At 31.7% G+C, this 23,783-nt stretch overlaps 3 protein-coding genes across 3 annotated transcripts; all 3 read right to left on the reverse strand.

Annotated features, from left to right (window-relative positions):
- Positions 1-1,058: 1,058 nt before the first annotated feature.
- LOC112591938 (zinc finger MYM-type protein 1-like) lies at positions 1,059-1,760 on the reverse strand. The gene has a single exon (XM_025335897.1). The coding sequence runs from the start codon at positions 1,758-1,760 to the stop codon at positions 1,059-1,061; it is 702 nt and encodes a 233-aa protein (XP_025191682.1).
- Positions 1,761-1,794: 34 nt separating this feature from the next.
- LOC112591936 (zinc finger MYM-type protein 1-like) lies at positions 1,795-4,185 on the reverse strand. Its single transcript, XM_025335895.1, has 5 exons — positions 4,110-4,185; positions 3,574-3,645; positions 2,963-3,313; positions 2,102-2,863; positions 1,795-1,835 (listed from the first exon to the last, which is right to left on the reverse strand). Exons 1-5 carry the CDS (start codon positions 4,183-4,185, stop codon positions 1,795-1,797), a joined length of 1,302 nt encoding a protein of 433 aa, XP_025191680.1.
- Positions 4,186-21,819: 17,634 nt separating this feature from the next.
- LOC112591937 lies at positions 21,820-22,875 on the reverse strand. The gene has a single exon (XM_025335896.1). The coding sequence runs from the start codon at positions 22,873-22,875 to the stop codon at positions 21,820-21,822; it is 1,056 nt and encodes a 351-aa protein (XP_025191681.1).
- Positions 22,876-23,783: the final 908 nt, after the last annotated feature.

Raw genomic sequence — 23,783 nt, forward strand, 5'->3', positions numbered from 1 at the left:
TCTGTTGTACTTCGGTTCGGTTACGTATTGCTAGTTGGTTATTTCAGGTAATATCATTTAAATTTTGATTATTAGATAACTGTAAATTGATAAATGTCGGTGTCAGAAGATAGTATCTGAAGGGACTCTGAATTAGTAGAATAACTGGTCATTAAATTTATCAACATTATTGTTGAATAAATATTGTAATTGTTCTCAGTTCTTCTTGAGTTTTTCGTCGTTTAGAACGATTACTTTTAATCGTATTTATGATATTTAGAATATTGTTCTATCAAAAATTTACATATAATAAGATATATATTAGTTAACTTATCAATCAGAACAAAAGATACTAAAAATATGTATTTTAATTAGTTACTTATATTCTATATAATAATCAAAAACATTCTAAAAAAAGTCCATGTTGTCTATCTCCACAAAATTTTAAAATACTTGTACACATAACCTATATTACATCTTTATTATATGGGTGGATATTAAAGAAAAAATAAAAATGAAAGAAAATTATTTAATTAGGTACTTTATTAGGTTAAGTTAAAAATATAATGTTATGTACCTTGACAAATAATTATATAACTTATTAGTTTATTATTATAGATTTTAATTAAACCATATTAACCTTATCATTTATCATTATTCCCCTAATACAGGGGTGGGTAACTGGCGGCCCGCGAGCAGTGCCGCAACTAGGTTTTGTAGGGCCCTGATGCTAAAAACTTTATGGGGCCCCTGTACTTGCATTATACAGTATAATGAAAAAAAGTCAGTGCACAGATAACCTTTGGCAGATCCCTAATACTAGACAAAATGTATGGCCCTAAATTTTTAAAACTTTTCAAGCTCTATACTGCTTGACAAGCAGTATAGTAATGTGGCTATATTAAGTTCATCATATTTTTAAACAAATCTCCAACAATACATCAGTTATCAGTAGTCAAATAGTCAAATAATTAATAAAAAGTAATTCATTTATTAAACAATATTATATTCAAATTTAAATAACAAAAAATAAACAATCAATAGGTACTATTATAATTTATAGGTATTATACAAAGATTTTACTTTAAAAAGTTTTTTTTTCTTGACTTCAAATTAGCAAAGTCATTTATCAATTTTTCAATATCTAGTTCTTTTGTCCTTGATTTTTCTATGTTAAGTATACTTATGCCAGTTAATCTATCTTGCGAAATAGAATTCCGAAGATAATTTTTTAGGAGTTTTAATTTGGAAAATGACCTTTCGGCCGTAGCTACAGTAACTGGGAGACTTAAATATATAATACAAGCTGTGAGAATTTCACTGTAAAGAGATGAAAGATCATATTCAATTATAAAAGATGTCAATTCTTGAATAGTTTGAATTTTTGTATTTTTAATAAATTCTTTTAATGAAATTAGTTGTCTTATTAAATCTGATGTCACATCGTTATTGTAAAATGATATGAAATCATAACAAGATTTAACTATTTCTGACTCTTTCATAGTAACTATATTTTGTGGAAGTAAAAATTCAAAATTTCTTGAAACGGAATGAAGTCTTTTAAATCGATCACGTAACTGAAATAAAGCTGTATCAATGAGAGGATAAAAAATTGCTATACGAAATTTTTCTTCAGGCACATCTAATCGTTTATCTCCTTGAATTTCTCCACAGTATTGTTTTGAATATATTTTACGGGTTGTAGGTTTTGTTATAGATATACCCCATTTATGGCATAATCCAGTAGCTGATACAACAAGTTCATCATAACCATCTCTCATTTTTTCAATTGACAAAATTGTTCCTTGCAATAAATCACATGCCTTGTGAAGATTGGTTTGTGGTGATTGTAATACCTTTGATACAATTGATAAAGGTTTTAAAATATTTTCCCATATGGTCATTAACATAACAAATTCAAATGATTCCATTATTTTTTTCAGTGATTTGGCTCTATTTTTTTCATCAGTTTTGTCACTTGTTAATAATATATTAGTTAACGATTTTAAAACATTTATAAAATTAAATTTTAGTGAATGCACCGCGTTGTGTCTTGCTTCCCATCGAGTGGCACACACTTTTTTTAATACTTTATTTCTTATTTGATCTGCGGTCTTCTTACCAAAAGCCAATGATGTCCATCTAGGTGCACTCTTGCTAAAGAACAGAAATATATCTTGTACAATATCAAAGAATAAAGCTACTTTTTGAGAGCTTTTAGCAATATCAGAAATAACCAAATTGAGGTTATGAGCTGTGCAATGAATGTAGGAAGCACTTGGTACAATATCTGAAATCCTTTTTTGGACACCAGTATATGCACCACTCATAACTGATGCCCCATCATACCCTTGACCTCTACATCTTTTTATGTCCAATTTACAATTGTTCAATATTTCATAAATTAAATTAACGTGATCTTCAGCACCATGCTTGATTAATGGATAAAATCCCAAAAAAGATTCCATTATTTTAAAAGATTTTTCTTCATAATCAACTATAACATATCTTATAATTAAACTAACCTGGTCTACTTTTGTGATATCTTGGGTTGAGTCCATTATTATAGTAAAGCATTGAGCATTTCGAATCTCGTCACAGATTATTTTTTTAACATTTGATGCCAAAAGTTCTATGAGCTCATTCTGTATTTTCCAACTAAGATATTTTATTTTAATCTCTTCATTGTAAAGTAACTTGTTCAATACAGGATCATATTCAGCAATAAGTTTAACGGTGCGTAGAAAATTTCCTTCTGAATCAGTATTTTTTTTCCCTTCATTTCCTCTTAATGCACAGTTTCCAGCAGTAAGACTTAGAATAATTTTTATTAATCTGGTCAAAACATCTTTCCAAAATTGAGCTTCAATCGATATTTGTTTTTCTACATTTTATTCAATTGTTTCATTTTTAATCCAAAGTAATCGTATTTGAACAGCTTCTAAGTGTTGATGGGATTTTTCATGTTTCATTATTTTAGTACTCAAATTTTGCCAGTCACATATACCATGAATCCAGTTATACTTGAAATTTGCGTTTAATCTGTTGGCAAAGAGCCAACAAGTTTCACAGTATACCTTACTCATTATAACTGAAAAACATAACCATTGCCTTGGAATTTTCATTCCAGTTATAGTAGTCAAGTGATAATAATCAATTGAAAAAGAACGACCAGAATTTTTTAAACTGACATTTTTCAAAAGATATTTGTTTGTTGGCTTACATGGACCATATGCGATGATTTGTTTCTTTAAGTTAGAATCAGTAATGTTGTCAGAGAATTTACCTCTATCAGTAGGGTATTCTGAATTCAAATCAAGTGTAGTATTTGCCACTAAAAAAACAAAAACAATTGATTAAAATAAACAATAATAAATAAGTTTAATAAAACAAGTCAGTAAAATAAAAATAAATAGGTTTGTCATATTAAGAAATTCTTAGTTATTGCATAAAATACCCAAAAATGCTTGTAAAAAAAATAAATATTATACACATATTTAAAAATAGTCAGATACTGTACAGAATTCCTAAGCAATACATAAAATGTCATGATTATACATATTAACGCTAACACAAAATATATTATTTTATTACCATGTATAGCAGATGATTCAGTGTCCAATATAATATCTGATTCAACTCCATGTCCTAGATGGTTATTTTCATCTAAAATAAATTTTAAAAACCTTATGGATTATTTACTGTTATTTACTTAAATTGTTATATAAATCAATGTAACATATTATAAATGCTTAGTTAAAAAATGTAAGACTATTGAAAATAAATGTTTGAAAAACATATACCAACTATTCATTATATTTTTTTATAAATTAACATAACATAAAATATAAAAACACAGTATTTTACAATATTTGAGTATTGGTAATGCAATATTTTTTTAATAAGGAGTTATAATGTGAATATAGTTAGAAATGCTGCTAGTAGCTACTAAAATTACAATATTCGCAGTAATTTATTGTATTGGTTTACTATATTATATCTAGTTATGTGTATGCTTTGCAATTTGTAATATAATAAAAATAATTAAACTAAAAAAATGAAATATTTCTAATAAAGCTTACTTTGTTCAAGTTGATCCGGTTTAAAATAATTTTTAATTTTTTTATTACTTTTTAAAATAATTTCTTTTTGCTCTTTATTTTTCTTCCTTTTAGCCGCACTACTAAGGACTTTTGGTTTCATCATTCTTCACAGAAGTTTTAATAAAACGATAACGATTAACAATAAACTTGACTCAGTTACAAAAGTTAAAAATTAAGTATAACACACAAAAATGATCAAATTCAACGAGTATCACCGCAATATTATCATTAAAGTATTACTAGATTTCTTTATTCCATCGTGCTGAGGTGCTCAATGCTCATGAAGTATTCGAGAATTTATGTAATAATAATAATCATAAAGATAAACGATTAACGAATTACAATTTTAGTAGGCATTAAGTATACTGATTACTGATATTATATCATAATAAATGTGTTGTGTGTCCATGGCCCGAGCGTTTGTTTGTGTGTGTCTATGTTGAGAGTTATAAATAAACCTATTTTTAATTTTCAAATGTGAATTACCATCGTACATGTAAACAAAGATTATCAGTTATCAGTGGTCTCAAAATTATCGGATATTTATTCAACATTTGGCGGTTGATTGTGACATTAATCTATTATAGAAATATAGAATGTACATTTTCTATTTTTTTTTTTTTTAAATAATAACTTGCTTAATTTTTCGCTTTGATGATGGGCCCCTCACCATAACATAAAACCTGGCCAGGGAATGCATTGCATACCTTGCCTCCCCTATTGTTGCGGCACTGCCCGCGAGCCTTTTTTATCTGGCCCGCACTAAATTTTCAAATTGCATTAGGTATAGGTATAGAATTTTAACCTATGTCCTTATGTCCTATTTCATTATATACAAAATAAATGTGCTATTCAAAAGGTATATTTTGAATGACCTTTTTTTTTTTTTGCTTTCTATGTTCTGGCCCGCTATATTTTAAATTTCTAAAAATTAGCCCTATAGTAACTTTGAGTTGCCCATCCCTGCCCTAATAAATACATAGGTACACTATTGCACATTTTTAATCTAGCTTTCATGACATCTAAGACTTAGATATACCAAAATGCTTTAAAAAAGTTATAATGTATTAATGTCAATTGTCAATACACAAAATGGGTAGCAAATTAACATTGAAATGATTTTCCCAATCTCACAACCATCTAACAATTCAAAAAATAATAATAAAGAATATCTAGTCGATTACCTTGAAAATCATAATCTAATAGGTACTTAATTTGATTTTAGACTTGGTAAAAGCACAAATAATTGCAACAGTAGGTTATAAAATTATCTATATCAAGCTATATTTATAACCCATTTGGAAATAAAATGATATTGTATTTTTGGATCTAGCAAAAGCATTAAATATTATGGATCATAAAATATTACTACATAATTTCAACAAAAAAATTGGTATTAAAAAAATAATTTACATTTACCTATTTAGAATCATATTAAAAAAAAAAAACCCGTTTAAATTAATAATGAATTAAGAAAAATCATACAAAAGCATATCTAAATTTAAATGGGTAATTTACTTATAAAAGATAAATGAACTTGAATTGCCTAATTGTATTTTAACATACTTAACACTCAATATGAATAATTACAATACCTACAATAAATTATGAACTCATGGGCCATCACACTACTATGTTCATTGCGGCTTAAAGGTTATTATCTTATTAAAGAATAAAAAAAATTAGCTTCAAATTTCAATACAAAATTATATTCTACATTTATGTACCTATTTATTCATTATTCATATTTTAATTAAATATATAGGTAAATTCCTTAATATTATGACGTAGAGATAAAATACGTGTGTTATACGACATAATTATACCGTAGGCCGTAGACGCCGTAGACAACATATAACAATAAAGATAGTAATTTATTAGTAAAATAACTTATATATTGTAAGATGGTAGCTAAGAGGTATACAAAATACATATATTTAAAATGATAAAATACTTACTTTTATAAAGACGTAGGTACAACTGGATTATTACTTATTACATATTTTACATATCATTAAAAATGAAATCATAAATATAAATACATAAAATGTATACTTTTATTGTTCAAATAAAAATTATAAAAGTTTTATAATTTATAAATTAGGTATTTAAAATAAAATTCTTTTTAATTCATTTGAGGTATTTCCTAGTTCATCTATGATGGAATCGTAATCCCATTTCAATATTATATCTGATTCACAATTTAATAGTAATAAGGATTCTAGAAGATTTTGACCCATGAGTGATCTCAAACGAGTTTTGAGCATTTTTAATTTTGAAAACCTTCTTTCACATGTTACTTGTTTAAATGATATGGTTAGGAGAGTCTCATATGCAATATAAAGTTCAGTATAGGCACTACTATGTAAATTAAAATCTCTTAAGAATTTGCAAACACATGGTATACACTTCTTACAATAATTTTCAAAAGCACACGGTTTTATGTAATTTTCTTCTTCGTTATCTGATATTTCTTCAGAATCAGAATTTGATTCATTTGAAGTTGATTTAAGTTATATGATGGGCTGCTATTTAGTTGACTAAAATATGTAGTTGCAAATGACTTCAATTGATCAACTAAACAATCTTTATTTATTCCACTTATTTTTGATAGCGATTTTAAAGCATTTTCTGGTAAACTGTTATTATCCTTGAATATATTGAATCTTCTTGGATCATCCTTTGGATGATGCGTCTTGCATTAAATCACTAGTATCATGAAATCTATTTAATAGTTGAGTGGATACTGTATCAAAAACCACCTGATAAACATTTACTTTAAACTTATGTTTTTTCAGATAGGAACACAGTATTTGATTCATCACTGGCATTTTCATCATGTTTTTTTCCAATAGTTCGTTTGCATTTCTGTGGAAGAGTTTGTTCTACTTCAAACTGAAAATCTTCAATAACAAACAAACTTTTATTAACAGAAGATGCAAATGAAAAAGCATCTTCATAAATATCATTAAATGCTGACTCAGAGTTATGGCCCATTATTGAAAATTTTTTTTGAAGACCTATTAACATTTGATGTGCAAATAAATAATCTAATGAAATAGTTTGAAGGTATTTACTGGTTGGTGTAGTGTACATAAATAATTTTTTAAAAACAAAAGCTGTTAGAATAATATCAAACTGTAGAAAAGTTTTCATAATTGACTGAGCTTCAAATTGTTACTATATGCAATGTAATGAAGCGTTTTTAATAACACAACATACCGCTGAACATGAAATATTGTATCTAATGCTCTATCTTATGCCCACCACCTTGTTACTCCAATTTTTTGAAGTCTTCTCTGTTTATCACGACCTTCCACCAATTCATTTAAATTTTCAGTCCATTTTGATACTCGTTTAAATGAATTTCCAATAAAAACAGCAGCTTTTTCCAAAAGCCCAAATAAAATGTGAGCTTTTAAACAACTTGAACATGCAGCAACCATTACCAGATTCAGAACATGAGCATAACAATGTGTGTAAATCATACTAGGAGCAATTTCTTTTAAAGCAGCTTGAAGACCATTATATTTACTTGACATATTGCTGGCACCATCAAAAGCTGAACTGATAACTGTTTTCATATCTATTCCCAAATCAAAAAACACCTTTTTTAATAATTTCAAAATACTGTCTTCCAGATGTATTGTGAATTGCTATCATAGAAATCAGACGTTCGTTGACAAGACCATTTCTGACATACCGTACACAAATGGCTACTTGATCAACTACTCCAATATCCTGACAAGAATCAACTTCTATACTGAATTTTTTTGCCTCTTTAACATGATACTAATTGCCAACTTCACTCGGTTACCACAAATTTTGACCAATTTATCCACAGTAGTTTTTGATAGAAAAGTAATTAAATTTCTACGACCTTTACTTGTAGATTGAGAATCTTTTCTGCATTTACTATCTTTAATAGATTGAGTGACATGTTGTGAGAGTACTAAATCATACTTGGCCAAAAATAAAATTAATGCCAGAAAATTTCCATGATTATCTTTATTTTCAAGAGAAAAAGCTGATTCATTTTTTCCTCTAACTGCAAGACCTTGAGAACCAATAAAAATTATAATATCAATAATTCTTTTTAATACTTGTCTCTTTTGTTCCACATCAGAAGAGTGCAATTTCTTAATTCTTGATTCTATGTCTAGATTTTTTTTCGCTAATAAGTAAGCCATAAGAGCTATTTGATGTGATTTACTTTGTTCGTGTACTTCTACTTTTTCATAAACAGTTTTTCTGCATGGTGTAATGCCATTTCTAAAAGGACTTTCTGAATCACTGTAACAAGTGCATATAAAACAGTACAATTTGTTTATAATAATTGAATACGATAGCCAATTTCTTTTAACTATTTGTAAATTAGGTATTTTTCTATGATACTAAGTATATGGATCAAATGGTAATTTATTTAGATCCCCTGAAGGATGAATTGGATGGTTCTTCAAAAAACTAAGCTTTTCAGCAGTTGTCGCATTATTTTTTGGTGATAAGAATAGTCCCAGTTCATATACCATCACAATTAATTGTACTATTGATTGGAGAATTTTTTTTCATTTGTAGTAACTAAAAAAAAATGTACAAATATAGGCAAAATCATACATATATTGACTATTTCAAAGTAAAATGAACAAGGAAAATGTTTCTTCACCTAAAGAAACATTGGTTATATTTTAAACACTGAGCACACAATTATCTGTGATATACATAATCATAATTTATTAGTCAAATATTTATAAATTTACCTTCATGTATTAAAATGCTGTTGGTTGGTTGAATTTCTTCAGAAAAAATAGGAACATCTAAAAAAGTTCATTAGCATATGTAGGTAACGGGTCCGGCAGAAGTCATGACACGAAAGTAAAGTTCAATAAAAACACGAAAACGTACTCTAATTCAATATTTTTTATATTTAATACATTCCATAAGATGTGCAATTTATGTATGATAAACAACTTCTGGCATATGACGACCTTCGTTGGTGATACAGGCTTGAAGGCGGAAACGAAAACTTCGCATAGCTCGCTCGGTCATTTCCCGTGGAATTGCTGCGATTTCTTGAATTATTGCGGCTTTAAGTTCTTCCAAGTTTTTAGGACGGTGTTTGTAGACCTCTGCCTTTAAGTGTCCCCACAGAAAAAAATCACAGGGGGCGAGATCGGGAGACCTTGGGAGCCAATTAATGTCCCCTCTGCGGGAGATGACACGGGCCGGGAAGAGCTCGCGCACCAATGCCATTGATCGAGTGGCTGTGTGGGCCGTAGCGCCGTCCTGTTGGAACCAAACCTCATCTAAGCTTTCCTCGTCAATTTCTCTCTTGAATTCTGCGAGTCTGGGTTGAAAAAAGTCCCTCAACATGGCCACATAGCGATCAGAAGTGACTGTCACTGTTTGGCCTCTCTCTTCGAAAAAATAAGGGCCAATAACCCCAAAACGGGAAACTACGCACCAAACAGTGACTTTTAAACTGTGTAGAGGGCTTTGATGAATCTCGTGGGGGTTTTCAGGTGCCCAGTATCGCATGTTTTGCTTGTTCACAGTTCCACACAAGTGAAAATGAGCTTCGTCGCTTGTAAGCAAAAATGCACTCACCGGAATTGTGTCCAATATTCTTCGACAACTCTCCACTCGAGTTTTTTGGTCCCTGGGTAGTAATTCCTGGACTTTAGCCATTTTGTAAGGATGGAATTTAAGGTTGAGATGCAAAATTCGTCTCACTGATCGGTCTGATAAACCAAGGGCGCTTGCATGTTTCTTGGCCGAACGATGAGGTGACTTAAGAAAGGAGTTCCTTACAGCCTCAACATTTTCATGGGTTCTGGCTGTAAGGGGTCTGCCACTTCTCTTTTTGTCTTCAGTAGATCCAGTTTCATTAAAATTATCCACCCAACGTTTAATTGTTCTGCAGCTGGGAACAGGATCGTGTCGACCAAGGCCAAGCGTTGTGCGCAGAGCGCGCTGCGTTTTTATAGGCGACTCGCCATTTTGAAAAAAACACTTCACAACGAGCGCACGTTGTTTATCCGACCATGACATGTTGGATACTGAAAATGGCAACGTCGAAGCTACACAACGCACGCAATCCCACTCCGCTACTCCCACCACAGCCTAAACAAACGCCCTCTACTTTCGTGTCATGACTTCTGCATGCCGGACCCTGTATTAGAATTCTTTAATGACACTCGGTGTCTAGTAGTAACCGAGTCACACGATCTCCACCACTGACTCCTTTCTTGGTTATCCAGTTCTCCTTATATAATAAATATATTGTGTTCTTACATTATGTTTAATGTTGTTGTTATCTTATTCTAGATACAATATGCTTAAAGTTATAATATGTTACACAATTGTTATCTTAATCTTCAATCTATACACATCTCATATTGTTCTGCTAATGAGCAACGGGTGGGTTCCTATACCTTGCATACGGTGCTTTGCTTTTTAACATAAGTGTGTACCGTACTGTAAAAGCTCGCCACAGTTCCTTGTTAATCTCAGAGTTTTGTTCACAAAATTAATTTATCACTCGACTCGATAATTGTCGTAATGCGATCAATTCTTCTCTGGTTTCCTGACCAATGATTGTCAAAAAAATATTTATAAGTTCTTATTATGTACAAAATAAATTGTGAAAGAAATTCCAAGTCATCGTCAGATGTAGAAGTGTCAGCCGTCATGGTTCTAAATTTTCTATAATTTTACCAATTTTCGATGGTAACCCTTTCAATTGTCGTGTTCCAAAAGAACCTCAACGTCAACAATTTTAAACGAAGTATTATGCTGTTTGACATAGCCTTTTACCCATTGCCCATGCCAATTCTATCGGGATCAATTTGCAATGGTAGGGTGGTAATGTCAATACATTATGCTTGACGTCTTTGACCATATTGTCGACAACATATTATGACATATATTGCCCCTTTATTTCTTTGACCTTCGTCAGTAAATGTGGTTTAAACATTGGTCGGTCGATAATAACGTTTTTTTTGTGATTATTTCAAATGGTGTTCCTCATTCCGATTGTCGCATCAATTTATCAGACAAAAAAAGTGGTTTGGCGAACCAATTGGCCCTTTATGTACCAACAGCATGTATATTAAAATTCTTTATTAACACACGGATTCTGGTGGTAGCTGACACACGATCACCACCACTGATCCCTTTCTTGGTTATCCAGTTCTCCTTATATAATAAATATATTGTGTTCTTACATTATGTTTAATGTTGTTGTTATCTTACTCTAGATATAATATGCTTAAAGTTATAATATGTTACACAATTGTTATCTTAATCCCCAAACATGGCATATATTTAACTCATTGTTTACAAACTTGACATATTTCTAGGCCAGTGAAGTTATTGCATTAAAAAATATTTAAAACCACACTTATTATTTAAAAATTGCTTATCGCGCAAAATTTCTTCGAAAACATTATGAATATTTTCTCGCTATTCGCAATAACCTTAGTGGTAATGGCCTCATAACCTAATTCTGTGACAAAAAATGTGCGTCATCATTTGAAAGGTTGTGAAAAAAGCATGGTACAAATTTAGGTTGTATAAGTTTAAGATTGTATCTAGAACTAACTCAGTACATAAAACAAATCTGTGACAAGATGAGCATTGCACAGTTAGCTTTGAAAAACAATGCTAAGTGCATCGAAATCCCAGCCCTAGTGATTAGTATTGACAATAGAAAGCATGTATATTTATGGGTGAACTCAGTATGATATTTACAAAATGTTAGTTACTATTACTAAGTTATTTTGAAAAGTCAGCAAAACACTATGCGGTTTTAACAGAACACTTAAGTAAAGCAGAAATATATTTTTTTTGACTTAACATACAGGATGGGGCGAAACAAATAGTGCAGTTTCTAAGGGGTATTAAAAAAAAACTGCGCAACTTTGAAAAATGCGGTTTATTTTATTTGGTTCAGTAGTACATCCCATTTTTTTCACTTAAGTTTTGAAGATCACATCAGCAAGATGATGGCCTCCAGCAGCGTTGCACCGATTGAGGCGTTTCCTGAAGTTTTCAACCGCCTTCTGGCACATATCAACAGGAATCATTTTCAATTACAATTATTTTTTATTACTATAAACTATATCTAAAGAATCTAAAAATATATTTTTCTTAACTGTATTTTTTAATTTTATACATAAATCATATTTATTAATTATGTAACTTAATTCTACTTTGTTGCATTCTACTAACTCTAATATCAAAAAAATTAAATTATCTCAATAATTATCACTAACAGGTTTCTTTTTACGTGCTATACATTTTTTTAAACTTTTTTCCTTCCAGAAAGCGTGTCCACTATCGCATTCAATTTCATATACTTTCTCATACAACTCGCGCATTATCACTTCAAAATCATAACTTGAATATATTGCAATTTTTTCTATTAACCATGTTAAATTAATTTTGTAAAAATTCCTACTAATTACATTAAACCACAACGAATTATTAATTAAATGGTATTTTTCACAAAAAAAAAAGCCTTTCTACTCCTACAATCTTTGCACATTTTTGAAATATTACAATCCACATCGCATACATCTTCTAATTTTTCCTCTAGTGTTTTTTTCAATAATATGAATAATTCTTCGTTAACTGATTAAAAAATAATAATAATATAAGTATATAACACAAAATAATATAATAAACATATTCTTACGTGATTCCTAATCCATGATATGTTTTCAGTTGTATAAAAATAATGAAGTGTGTAAACGATGATATGAAAATGTGAAATGGAATTATTTTTAACACGATAACAAAAATGAGCTACAGTTAACAGGACGACTGATGAAGGCAAAGTGAAATATATGTTTCATGATTTTTTCTCGAGTTGTATATTTCATTTTATTTTTAAAGGAATACTTCGGAAAGATATAGCGATCCATATTCTACGATTTTTTTATTGAATTGTATATTTTATTTTTAAAATAATACATTGATATTTATTTCGAACTAACATAGTCTTATAATTAAAATAATCCAAACTATTGTAATGATATGCTTCCAAGCAATCATTATTAAATATTTATATAATAAAATAAATAACTATGACCTTTAGCTATATGTCATTTATTAATATAATCATGCAGGGTGGGGCGAAACAGGCAGTGCAGTTTTGAAAGGCTATTAAAAAAAAACTACGCAACTTACAGAAATTATATTTATTTAATTTTTTTCAGTACATCATGCCGTTTTATATATCAATTTTTTATAATGACTTCAGAAAGATGATGGCCGCCAGCAGCGATACACTGATGAAGGCGATTTCTGAAATTTTCTGCCGCATTTTGACACATTTCGACTGGTATAGCGCCAATTTCCTCCCTAATTCGGTCTTCCAACGTGTGAGGCTGATGTTTAAAAACCTTTTCCTTGAGGTAGCCCCACAAGAAAAAATCACAAATGCTCAAGTCTGGTGAGCGCGCAGGCCACCTCAAATCACCCCTCAGAGAGACGAGATGTGTAGGGAACATCTGTCGCAGCTTCGTCATTGAAACTCGAGAGCAGTATATGCTGTAGCCCCATCCTGTTGGAACCAGATGTTCCCCATATTTGTTTCTTCCATTAACTCTTCCAATTGAGGTTCAAAAAAATTGTCTAACATGGAAACGTAACGTTCAGCGTTGACAGTTACGGTTTGTCCATTCTCCTCAAAAAAATAAGGCCCAATCACCCCAAATTTTGAAATCGCACACCACACGGTCACTTTTGGAGAGTGAAGAGGTCTCTCGTGAATTTGCCGTGGATTATTTTCTGCCCAATAGCGAAAATTTTGCTTATTCACCGCCCCACTGAGATGAAAGTGAGCCTCGTCACTACTGAAAAATGTTGACCTCACATGGATCCGGTTCAACATTTCTTGTAAGCAATTCATGCGATTTTCATAGTCGAGTGGAATCAACTCTTGGACAATCATAATTTTGTAGGGGTGGAAGAATAAGTCTTGGTGCAAAATCCTCTTTACTGACCGATTAATTAGAAATGCCCAATGCAATTGAATGTTTCCGGGCAGAACGCGTAGGCGACTGCACAATAGCTTCACTCACTCTTATCAAATTTTCGGGTGTTCTTGCCGTATTGGGTCTTCCTGAACCTCTAAGTCTTAATGTAGATCCAGTTTTTTCAAATGTACGCACCCAATTCGCGATAACATTACGGTGAGGGACGGTATCATGACGCGCAAGGTTAAACTGCAGCCGGAACGCTCGCTGAGTTGCGAAGAACGATCGGCCATTTTCAAAAAACGTACGGACGGCAAAGCCACGTTGTTCACCAGACCAAACCATGGTAATGAATAATAACGGCATGGCCTGCCCGACGAAATGAAACCACCATAATCGTACTATCCCCACCACACGTGAAGTACCAACCTTTCAAAACTGCACTGTTTGATTTGCCCCACCCTGTATATGACAAAAATCAAATATTTAATTACTGTATAATAAAATAAACAATATCTAGATATAAATACTGTCAGTACTTTAAACGTACATTACTCAAGAACAACGCATTGTACAGTAATTATATTTATATATTTGCAAAGTGTACATAATAACAATTCTAACCATATCAATTTTACTCAAAATGCCCCCCCTCTTTTTCAATATAACGACGTAATCTTTCCGGCCACTGCTCAATACATGTACGAATAGTTTCCAGGGGATTTCCGCAGCTGCCTTCACGATGCTTCGTTTTAATGACTCCAAATTTGCATGTCGTTTTTTACAAGCTCTCTCCTCTAAAATGTTCCATAGCCCATAATCAAGCGGGTACAAATCTGGGCTTGCAGAGGGCCAGTCAGATGCTTTTATAAAATTCGGAACATTGTTTTTAAGCCACTCTTGCGTTGTTTTTGCTTTGTGGCCTGGCGCAGAATCCTGTTGGAAAACCCAATCAATACCTTCGAACAATGTATCACTAAGAGGCTTCACTATAGTCGGGAGCACGAAAAATGATCGCTGATCGTCACGCGCCGAACTGCCGTTTTTCTAAAGTGGTTATCAAATTAGCAAACTAAAAACCCGCTTTTTTTTGAAATATATTCATACATTTATCAGAATTTAATAATATGGTTATTTTGTTATAATTAATTTTTTAAAAAGATACGAACAAATAAATAATGTACATAACGTAAAAAAAAGTACAATATTTTTAACAGTTAACCTTTTCAGTGCCCAGACACATTTTGCAATGGCACCACCACAGGCCCAGGTTTTTTTTATTTTTTTTTTATCTTCAACCCATTTGATAATTTTATACTCACTGAATCAATTAATTCCATAAAAAAAAAAAAAAAATATTAACCAATTAATTACTAAGTAATAAGCTAATGTATGTTGATGAGCCAGGGTTTCCTAAAATGTGCCGAATATTGTTATACGGTAATCAATTTCCTAAATTAATATCAAATCGTTAATATATTACTGAAATTTATTATTATTTTTACAACATTTTACAAAATTATAAGTGCAACATGATATAAACAATGAATACAAGAAATTAAATTTATATATAATAATAAATGGAATAAACAAGTGTAAAAGTAACATTTTGTTTACATTTACTTCACGAGTTTTACGAAAAAAAAATAGCAAATTCAGGATGATTTATGTCAGGAGCCAATTCTTTTAAGTAATTGTAAACACAAAAAATAACTTTTTTCGTCTGGGAATGAATATCCTGTCGAGATTCCATTATAAAAATATTGATATACAGCACTTTTTAAAAAAAACGCGAACAAAAACTTGTAAAATACTTATAACACAGGCAAATCCATAAAACGTACACACAAACTCACGGGTCAACGGTTGTGGACGTACTAGCCGCTAGCGTATTTTTTCCCTACTCCTATTGTCTTGAAACACCCGGCAGGGTAACCTATTTTTTGTATTTAGGAATGCAGCTGGATATATTATGTATTTTATAATTCAAAAGGAAGGATCATATTGTTGGCGCGCAGTCGATAATCAGTATGACTTTATTCGTATTACGGGTGATGAAATCGTATGGCCAAATAGTGGTCACACTGATTTGGTCGTGGGTCCTCATCATAGAGTCTGTGCTTTATTTAAGGGACTCGTAAAATCATAAAATATAATGTAGGGACACGCGTGAAAAATGTCAGCTGACTTTTTCAATAGCGCGCCAATAGTTTCAAACGGAGAACCCCTGGTTACGCTAAAATTGACCACTAGGATTGTAACGGTCGCGGCTCATTTTTCGCTGGCCGTACTATAGTAAGGCCAAGGTGTTGTAGCTGTAGTGTTGTATTGCGACTGCGGTGAATTGGTGTTGTTTGTCACTACGAAATTTTTGTTACAGAAAAATTTTCGTCAAATCCTAACAATATTTTTTGAGACAAAAGTGCCTAATAAGAATATTTAAAATCATAAAAACACAATTATACTGTAGGTAATAATCAAATAAACAATAATAAAAATATAATATTAATCATAGTGGAAAACGATAATTCAAATATAATACTAAAAACAATAATACAATTACAATAATCATAGTCAAAAATAATAATACATAATTTACAAATGAATTTACTCGTCTGAAAGAGGTCTGACGTCGTTATCTGAGTCCAAGTCTGAATCTGAGTCCGAGTCCGATTCTGAGTCCGAGTCATCGGGGCCCAGATTCAAAACATATGGTTCTTGTTTAGCCGTCAACTCATCAACAATGAAGTCCATGTTCCACAATTTGTCTTCTTCGTCAACTACATGTTTAATAAAATTTTTCCACGTCTCAGAATCTACCCTTTGAACGCCTTCGATTAATAATCGTTTGACATCTTGCAGCTTGAAAGTGGTATTATTCTTTCTCACATAATTTTTTACACTGGACCATGCGAGTTCAATCGGATTGAGCTCGCAATGATATGGTGGTAAACGAAGTACATCTTTATTATGTGTCTTGACCATTTCATCTATAGTCGGGCTCACGAAAAGTGAGCGCTGAATACAGCGATCTCCAACGGCCGTTTTACATCAGTGATAACCAAAACAATTTGGCGCGTTTTTTTAAATATTTGATATACGTATTTTATTATATCATCATTCAACATACATATTAAAATTTGTTATATTTTTACAAATGTTAACGATTAAGAAAAATAAATTACAGTTACTATTTAAATATGTATCTTACAAAATTATATCTAATATTAAACATCATATAATTGTTATAAAATAATGTAACTACAATTTATAAACGTAAAAAAAAAATTAAGTACCTACATACATTTTATAGTTAAAGTTCATCTTCATCAGTACTGCTTTCACCAGGTAGAATTGTTAGAATAATGGGTTCTATAATAACTTCTCTGTGAATTTCTTTTTTGTAATCTTCTTCTTGTATTTTCTCAGTATGACGAACGCAGTTAATCCAATCTTCTTTTGTCACTGAATCGATGGCTTCGTGTATTAGTTTTTCTACATCAGCTATCTTAAATGTTGTATTTTTGGTTGCCACCTGGCGCTTAACTTGTGCCCAAATAATTTCTATGGGATTATATTGGCAATGGTAGGGTGGCAACCGTACAACTTCGTGTCCCATTTTAAGAGCCAATTCATCCAGCTCGTATTTTTTCTGAGTCGGTTATAATAATTTTACTCGTTCACGAAGTTCAGCTACAGTTTCAAGACTGGAAAAGTTAATATTTTTTTTCGTCAACCATTCTTGAATATCGGATTTTCGGGCATTGCTTTTTGGAAAATTGTCTACTAACATCGAGTGGTATGCAGCATTATCCATCACGATAACACACGCTTCTTCAAGAGACTGCAACATTTCTATAAACCATGATCTAAAAACTTCCGCATTCATTTGACTATGGTAATCTCCTATATTGCCTGATTTGCTCCGAAAAATCATTTTTGCCCCTTCTATAAATCCATGTGATTTTGAACCTGCATGACAAACAATGAGCCGACCACCCTTACCGGTAGGTACCTTAAAACCTTCAGTGTTTTCCTCATTTTGCCATATATGACTTCTAGAGTGGTTTTGATTCACCCAAGTCTCATCCAAATATACGACTGGACGGGGATCGTTATTTTTACGAAGTGTACACATAGTACGCAAAAATTTACACCGTAAAGCAACAATATCGTTCCGCTCCATTAAAAATTTTCGTCCGTCGTTGCTTTTTTTGTACGAAAATTTTAATTTTATCAACAATCTTTTCATTGAAGCGAGACTACCATTATAATTAAATTTTTGTTGAGCAGAATTTAAAATTTTTTTTGATGTAGGATATTCACCTCTTTCGTAAAATTCATGCACGATTCTTCGTACTATCTCATTATCGAAATCGTCCAGTTCTGTTGCATACTTTTTACGTTTATACGTTTTTCTAGGTGAAGTAAATGATGGGCCTGGTTGTGGCGAATCCGGATTATTGTTGGTTGAAGATCCTTCTACACAAACTCGTCTTACGGTCATAAGAGACACACCACAAGCATCGGCAGTTATTTTTTGTGTCTGTATAAAATGTTTTTTTAAAACCTCATCATTCGAATTAGCTAGATCTTTGAAATAATTATATACATGAAAAATAACTTTTTTGGTTTGACTACGTGTATCATTAATTTTAAAAGACATTTTAATGTTTAAGAATTCAAAAACAAAATTAATTTAAAACAAAATATACGTTTATAAAATGAAATGTTTTAAATCAAAACACACTATTACAAATTTCACTGTTCACTGTGCACGTGCGTTCAACAAGACGAGCTCACGAATAATGAATAATGTTATACAAAATGTGAGGTCAATCTCTACCGAAAGGCAGCTGCAGGCAGCTATTAACATAAAAGGTTAATTCATTGAATACGTTCCCGCCGAAGTATTTGAAGTATGCCATAAGACGCACCGCATACCGTAGCGTCACCCGGCAATACAGAACAATACTAGAAAATCTGAGAACCCCTGGCTCAGACATAATTTGAGCACCACCCATCGGCCGCCAGCGCTCACTTTTCGTGAGCCCGACTATAACACGTATTTGTTGTGCATTGGCTTCAGTCTATTGACAATCGGAATTAGTTCTCGAATAACCATAGACTTATCAACAACCTCTCCTTTGCTCTCGAGCCACGCAATAATATCGGCTTTCCTCGTATTCAAATTTGGGCACTTTTCTTGTTTTACGGAGTGATAAGGGGCGTTATCCATAATAATAACAGCGTTATCTTTGAGTCTAGGCAAAACACTTTCTAACCATTCACGGAAACATTCACCATTAATTTCATCGATAGTCTTGAGTGTTTTAGACTCAAAGCATAACAAATTGTCAGGGACGAATCCATCTTCAGATCTTATATGGCAAACAATAAGACGCTTCCTTTCACTTGGTTTTACTGCACCGGTTGTAAGGCTCTTTTGAGTTGCATCCCTGCTGATTTGATCGATTTATCGCACCAAACCTTGTGTGAACGTCACCAGCATTGACCCAAGTTTCGTCCAGATATATTGTCGACCCTCTTCTCGGTATCGCCGTATCGCCCTTAAATATCGCCTCGCCAATCAACAATTTCAGTCTTCTATTAAAGCGCTATTACGACCTTGCTTCACGTACTCAAAGTCCATAGATTTTAATAATCTATACAGTGAGGTACAAGAGAAATTGGGTAAGTCCTCATCTTCGTTGATTACTGAAGAATTTTGTCTAATGTTGGGAACTCGCGATCAGACCAAAATTTATGTATCTTCCGCTTATTGCATATTTATCAAAATCATCTACCTTATCCTTCACATTTTTAAATTTTTTGGTTCTATTGAGATGAAATGTTTTGACCGTTTGTACTCCAAGATCGTTTGATAAATAGTTCCAATTCCAATTCCTAGTTGTTCTGATAATATTTTTAGATGAACCATTTTAGCATCTGGATTTTGAGTTATGGTGTTGTTGTGCATAATAACTATTCTGGTGCCAGATGACACACTGAAATAATAAAGTCGGTAAAGGGTGACAGTCTTCTGTACATAAATTAGAAATGGGTCACTGTAATCGATGTTGTTAAATTTGAATTCAATGCTATATCATCGTTTACGAAAAACGATTTATATATTGTTATTATTAATACGGTAGGCAAATATGTTAACCCTTTCTAGACCAAACCTAGAAAAACCAAAAAACTTAAAAAAAATTTTTGTCAATTCCTTATGTTTTTCTATGTTAAAAATGGAAACATTTTGAAAATATATAAAAATTTAGTCCATTATCCTTTTTTTGTCCTGGGACTTATGAGTCCCGCCAGTCATTTACGGTCTGGACTTAAAAGTCCCGTCAGCCATTTAGAGCAATTTTTTTTCCCATATAAGCAATGTATTTTTTATTATGAAATTAAGGACATTTCTAAATTATATTTTTTAAAAATATAAACAGTTAAAATTTCAAACAAGTTTTTAAACGTATTTGAAGTTTATGGAAAAAACTATAACTCAAAATCATCATATTATAGAATATTTTTCTCCTTCACGAATATAATTATCTTACAATATGTGCATAAAATATTCTCTATTACTACAGTGCACATTTGTAATATGAATACACATTATACCTAAGTATAAATAAAAGATTTAACCTGATAAACATAATTTATAACATTTATTGATAAAACCATTATTTACAAAATAATATTTATAAATAATAAAAAAAATTAATATTAATTTTATATTTAATTCATCTCATGGTATTCGGCAAAACAGTTTTTCTTCTCATTGACACACAAATGCACTTTACAATGATTTCACACAGAAAATGGTCTAGATTCCACATATTTGGAACTGCACACCTCACATCTTGCTCTTTTTTCTGTAAACTTTGGCCAATGAACTCCTGTATTACTTGTTCTGACATCTCGTGGCATGGAAAATGCATTTTTGCGTCGTGTTTCATGTTTTCTGGTGTTTGTGGTGACTGGTTTTTAGGGACATAATTTCCCTATTCTGAGTTTTAAGTAGGTATTGTATAACTTTATTTTATTTTATTTATTTAATTAAATGTGATACAGATTAAATTACAATACATAGTTCGTAAAGAATTCTTGGATTGAATAAATAATTGAAAACTACTAAGTATTATCAAATAATTGGAAATTAATTATTTCGTTTAATTGAATACAATATATACTGTTTTGCGTTATGTTTTATTTAATGATATATTTATGTATCATATATTTTTTTAAACGTTACGTTTTGTTTTGTGTTATTTATTTATTTATGTTAATCGTTTTCCGTTATAATTACGTTTACAAATCTTAAAATCTCTATGATGGGGCATTTATTGTTCTTTATACTAGATTTAAAATATAATTATTTTTAAACTTATGCTAGTCTAAACTGCCCGTAAGCTAGGGTGTGAATTTTGTATTTTCGTATCGCCCTCTTATCATCACAATTATTATATATTAATTTGATTTTAAAGTCGGGAGAATGAAAAGTGGCCGCTGATGCGAACGCTCCCGGTGGCAAATTTCTGTAATTGCTTTCCAAACTAATGTGAAAAAAAGGCGCGTATTTTGAATTATTAAATGCAATGTATTTACATATTTTCATAAAAATATAATGATTATGTCATTTAATAATTATTCATTACAATGTATGTACAAGTCATATAAAAAAATACAAATTATTAAAAATATTTTCAAAATAATTATATAAAATATGTACATCATTTAAATAATTTTAACTAACATTCTTCATCAATTATGTCGTCGTCATTTTCTTCATCGCCCCAATCGCTGTCGTCCTCTTTTAATGTGATGATAATTGGCTCCAATGTGATATCCCTCAATATTTCCTTTTCGTTGTCTTCATTCTGAATTTTTTCCGCGTGTTCAACACATTTTTTCCAGTCATTTTGTGTCACTGCATCAATAGCCGTGTGCGCCAATTTTTCGACATCTGCCAATTTGAATGTGTTGTTATTTTTGGCTACCTCCGCTTTAACCTGTGCCCAAATCAACTCAATAGGGTTGTACTGACAATGGTAGGGAGGTAACCTTATGACTTCGTGACCCATTTGAAGTGCTATCTCGTCCAGCTCGTACCGTTTATACTTTGGAATCAGTTTTTTTACTCGCTCACGTAATTCGGACAGCCGTTCTTGTGGAGAAAAATCAACATTTTTATTTTTCAGCCACTCTTCAACAACGGCTTTCCGGCTATTGCTTTTGGGAAAATTGTCCATCAGCATTGAGTGGTACGACGCATTGTCCATGACGATGACTGACGGCTCTTCGAGGTGGTTAGACATTGAAATAAACCAATTTTTAAACACATCAGCATTCATAGAAGTATGGTAGTCGCTTTCAAAGTTGCTAACATTAGCTCGAAAAATTAATTTTGAATCGTTAACAAAACCATACTTCGCAGATCCAGCGTGGCAAATAATGAGACGCCCTCCTTTGCCCGTAGGAACTTTTAGTCCAGCGGTCTCTTCTGCATTTTGCCACATCCGTGATTGACTATGATTTTGGTTTATCCACGTTTCGTCTAAATAAACAACAGTTCGGGTATCTTTTTGTTCGCGAAGCGTACATATTTTTCTTAAATATGTACCACGTAGTTCGACAATGTCGTTTCTTTTCATCAGAAATTTTCTACCATCGTTGCACTTTTTGAAAGAAAATTTCAAATTTTTTAATAGTGAACGCATCGACCAAACAGAGGCTTCCCAAGCGCACTTTTTCTTCACTTCGGTTAAAATTGTTAAAGCTGTTGGGTGGATACTCACCTCTATCATAAAAATCATGCACTGTTCTGCGTACTAAATCTGCATCAAAATCATCTAATTCCGTCAACAGTTTTGCACGTTTATATGTTTTATAATTTAAACCTATCCAAACTGTTGGACAACGAACCGCTTATAAGAACATGCTTATTTTCCTGTAATACCGTAAATTCAAAGTCCATAATCACAAATTTGTATGATATGTTTCTAAAAAAAAACATAAATGAAACTTACGGTTAACAGCTATCGGTATGGTTATATTATATATATTTTTTTTATACACACATATATATATATATATATATAGGTGTCCCACGTACGAGGGTGGGTTGACAAGTAATGCATCTTGACGCGTAGTTTTAAAAGTATTATTCATAGAATAATATTAATGAAAAACACACGTATAGTAAATTGAATGATTTTTATTTACATACTATTATTTTTCAACATAACTACCTTCTAAGGCGATACATTTCTGCCAACGATTTACTAACTTAGAAATGCCGTCCAAATAAAATTTTACGGGTTGAGCATTGAACCATCGTTTAACTTCAGCTTTAACTTTCTTATCAGAATTGAATTTTGTACTCTCGAGATGTTCTTTAAGCTTAGGAAACAGAAAAAAATCACATTGTGCCAAATTCGGGCTGTAGGGTGGATGTGGAATGACTTGAAATCCCAGTGATTCAATTGCTGTCATTGTGGCACGGCTGCAATAAGGTTTCGCGTTGTCGTGATGAAGCAAAAGTTGGGTTAAATTTGGTCTGACACGCTTCATCCTTTTTTTCAGCCTTTTTAGTGTCTCTATGCATCGTATAGAATTTATTGTTGATCCTTTCTCTAAGTATTCAGTGTGGATCACACCTTTTGAATCCCAAAACACAGTCAACATCACTTTCCCAGCTAACGCTTGAACTTTA

The sequence above is a fragment of the Melanaphis sacchari genome, unplaced genomic scaffold, assembly GCF_002803265.2.
Source record: "Melanaphis sacchari strain LSU unplaced genomic scaffold, SCAv2.0 Contig149_pilon_pilon, whole genome shotgun sequence".
NCBI classification, from domain to species: domain Eukaryota; kingdom Metazoa; phylum Arthropoda; class Insecta; order Hemiptera; family Aphididae; genus Melanaphis; species Melanaphis sacchari.

Coding starts and splice junctions, on each gene's coding strand:
- LOC112591938 (XM_025335897.1), bottom strand. CDS start 1,760: ATGAGAGATGGTTATGATGAACTTGTTGTATCAGCTACTGGATTATGC.
- LOC112591937 (XM_025335896.1), bottom strand. CDS start 22,875: ATGATAGAGGTGAGTATCCACCCAACAGCTTTAACAATTTTAACCGAA.
- LOC112591936 (XM_025335895.1), bottom strand. CDS start 4,185: ATGATGAAACCAAAAGTCCTTAGTAGTGCGGCTAAAAGGAAGAAAAAT. Junction 3,646..4,109: donor AAAAGAAATTATTTTAAAAA/GTAATAAAAAAA, acceptor AATTTATTTTAG/ATGAAAATAACCATCTAGGA. Junction 2,864..2,962: donor ATGTGACTGGCAAAATTTGA/GTACTAAAATAA, acceptor AATAAAATGTAG/AAAAACAAATATCGATTGAA.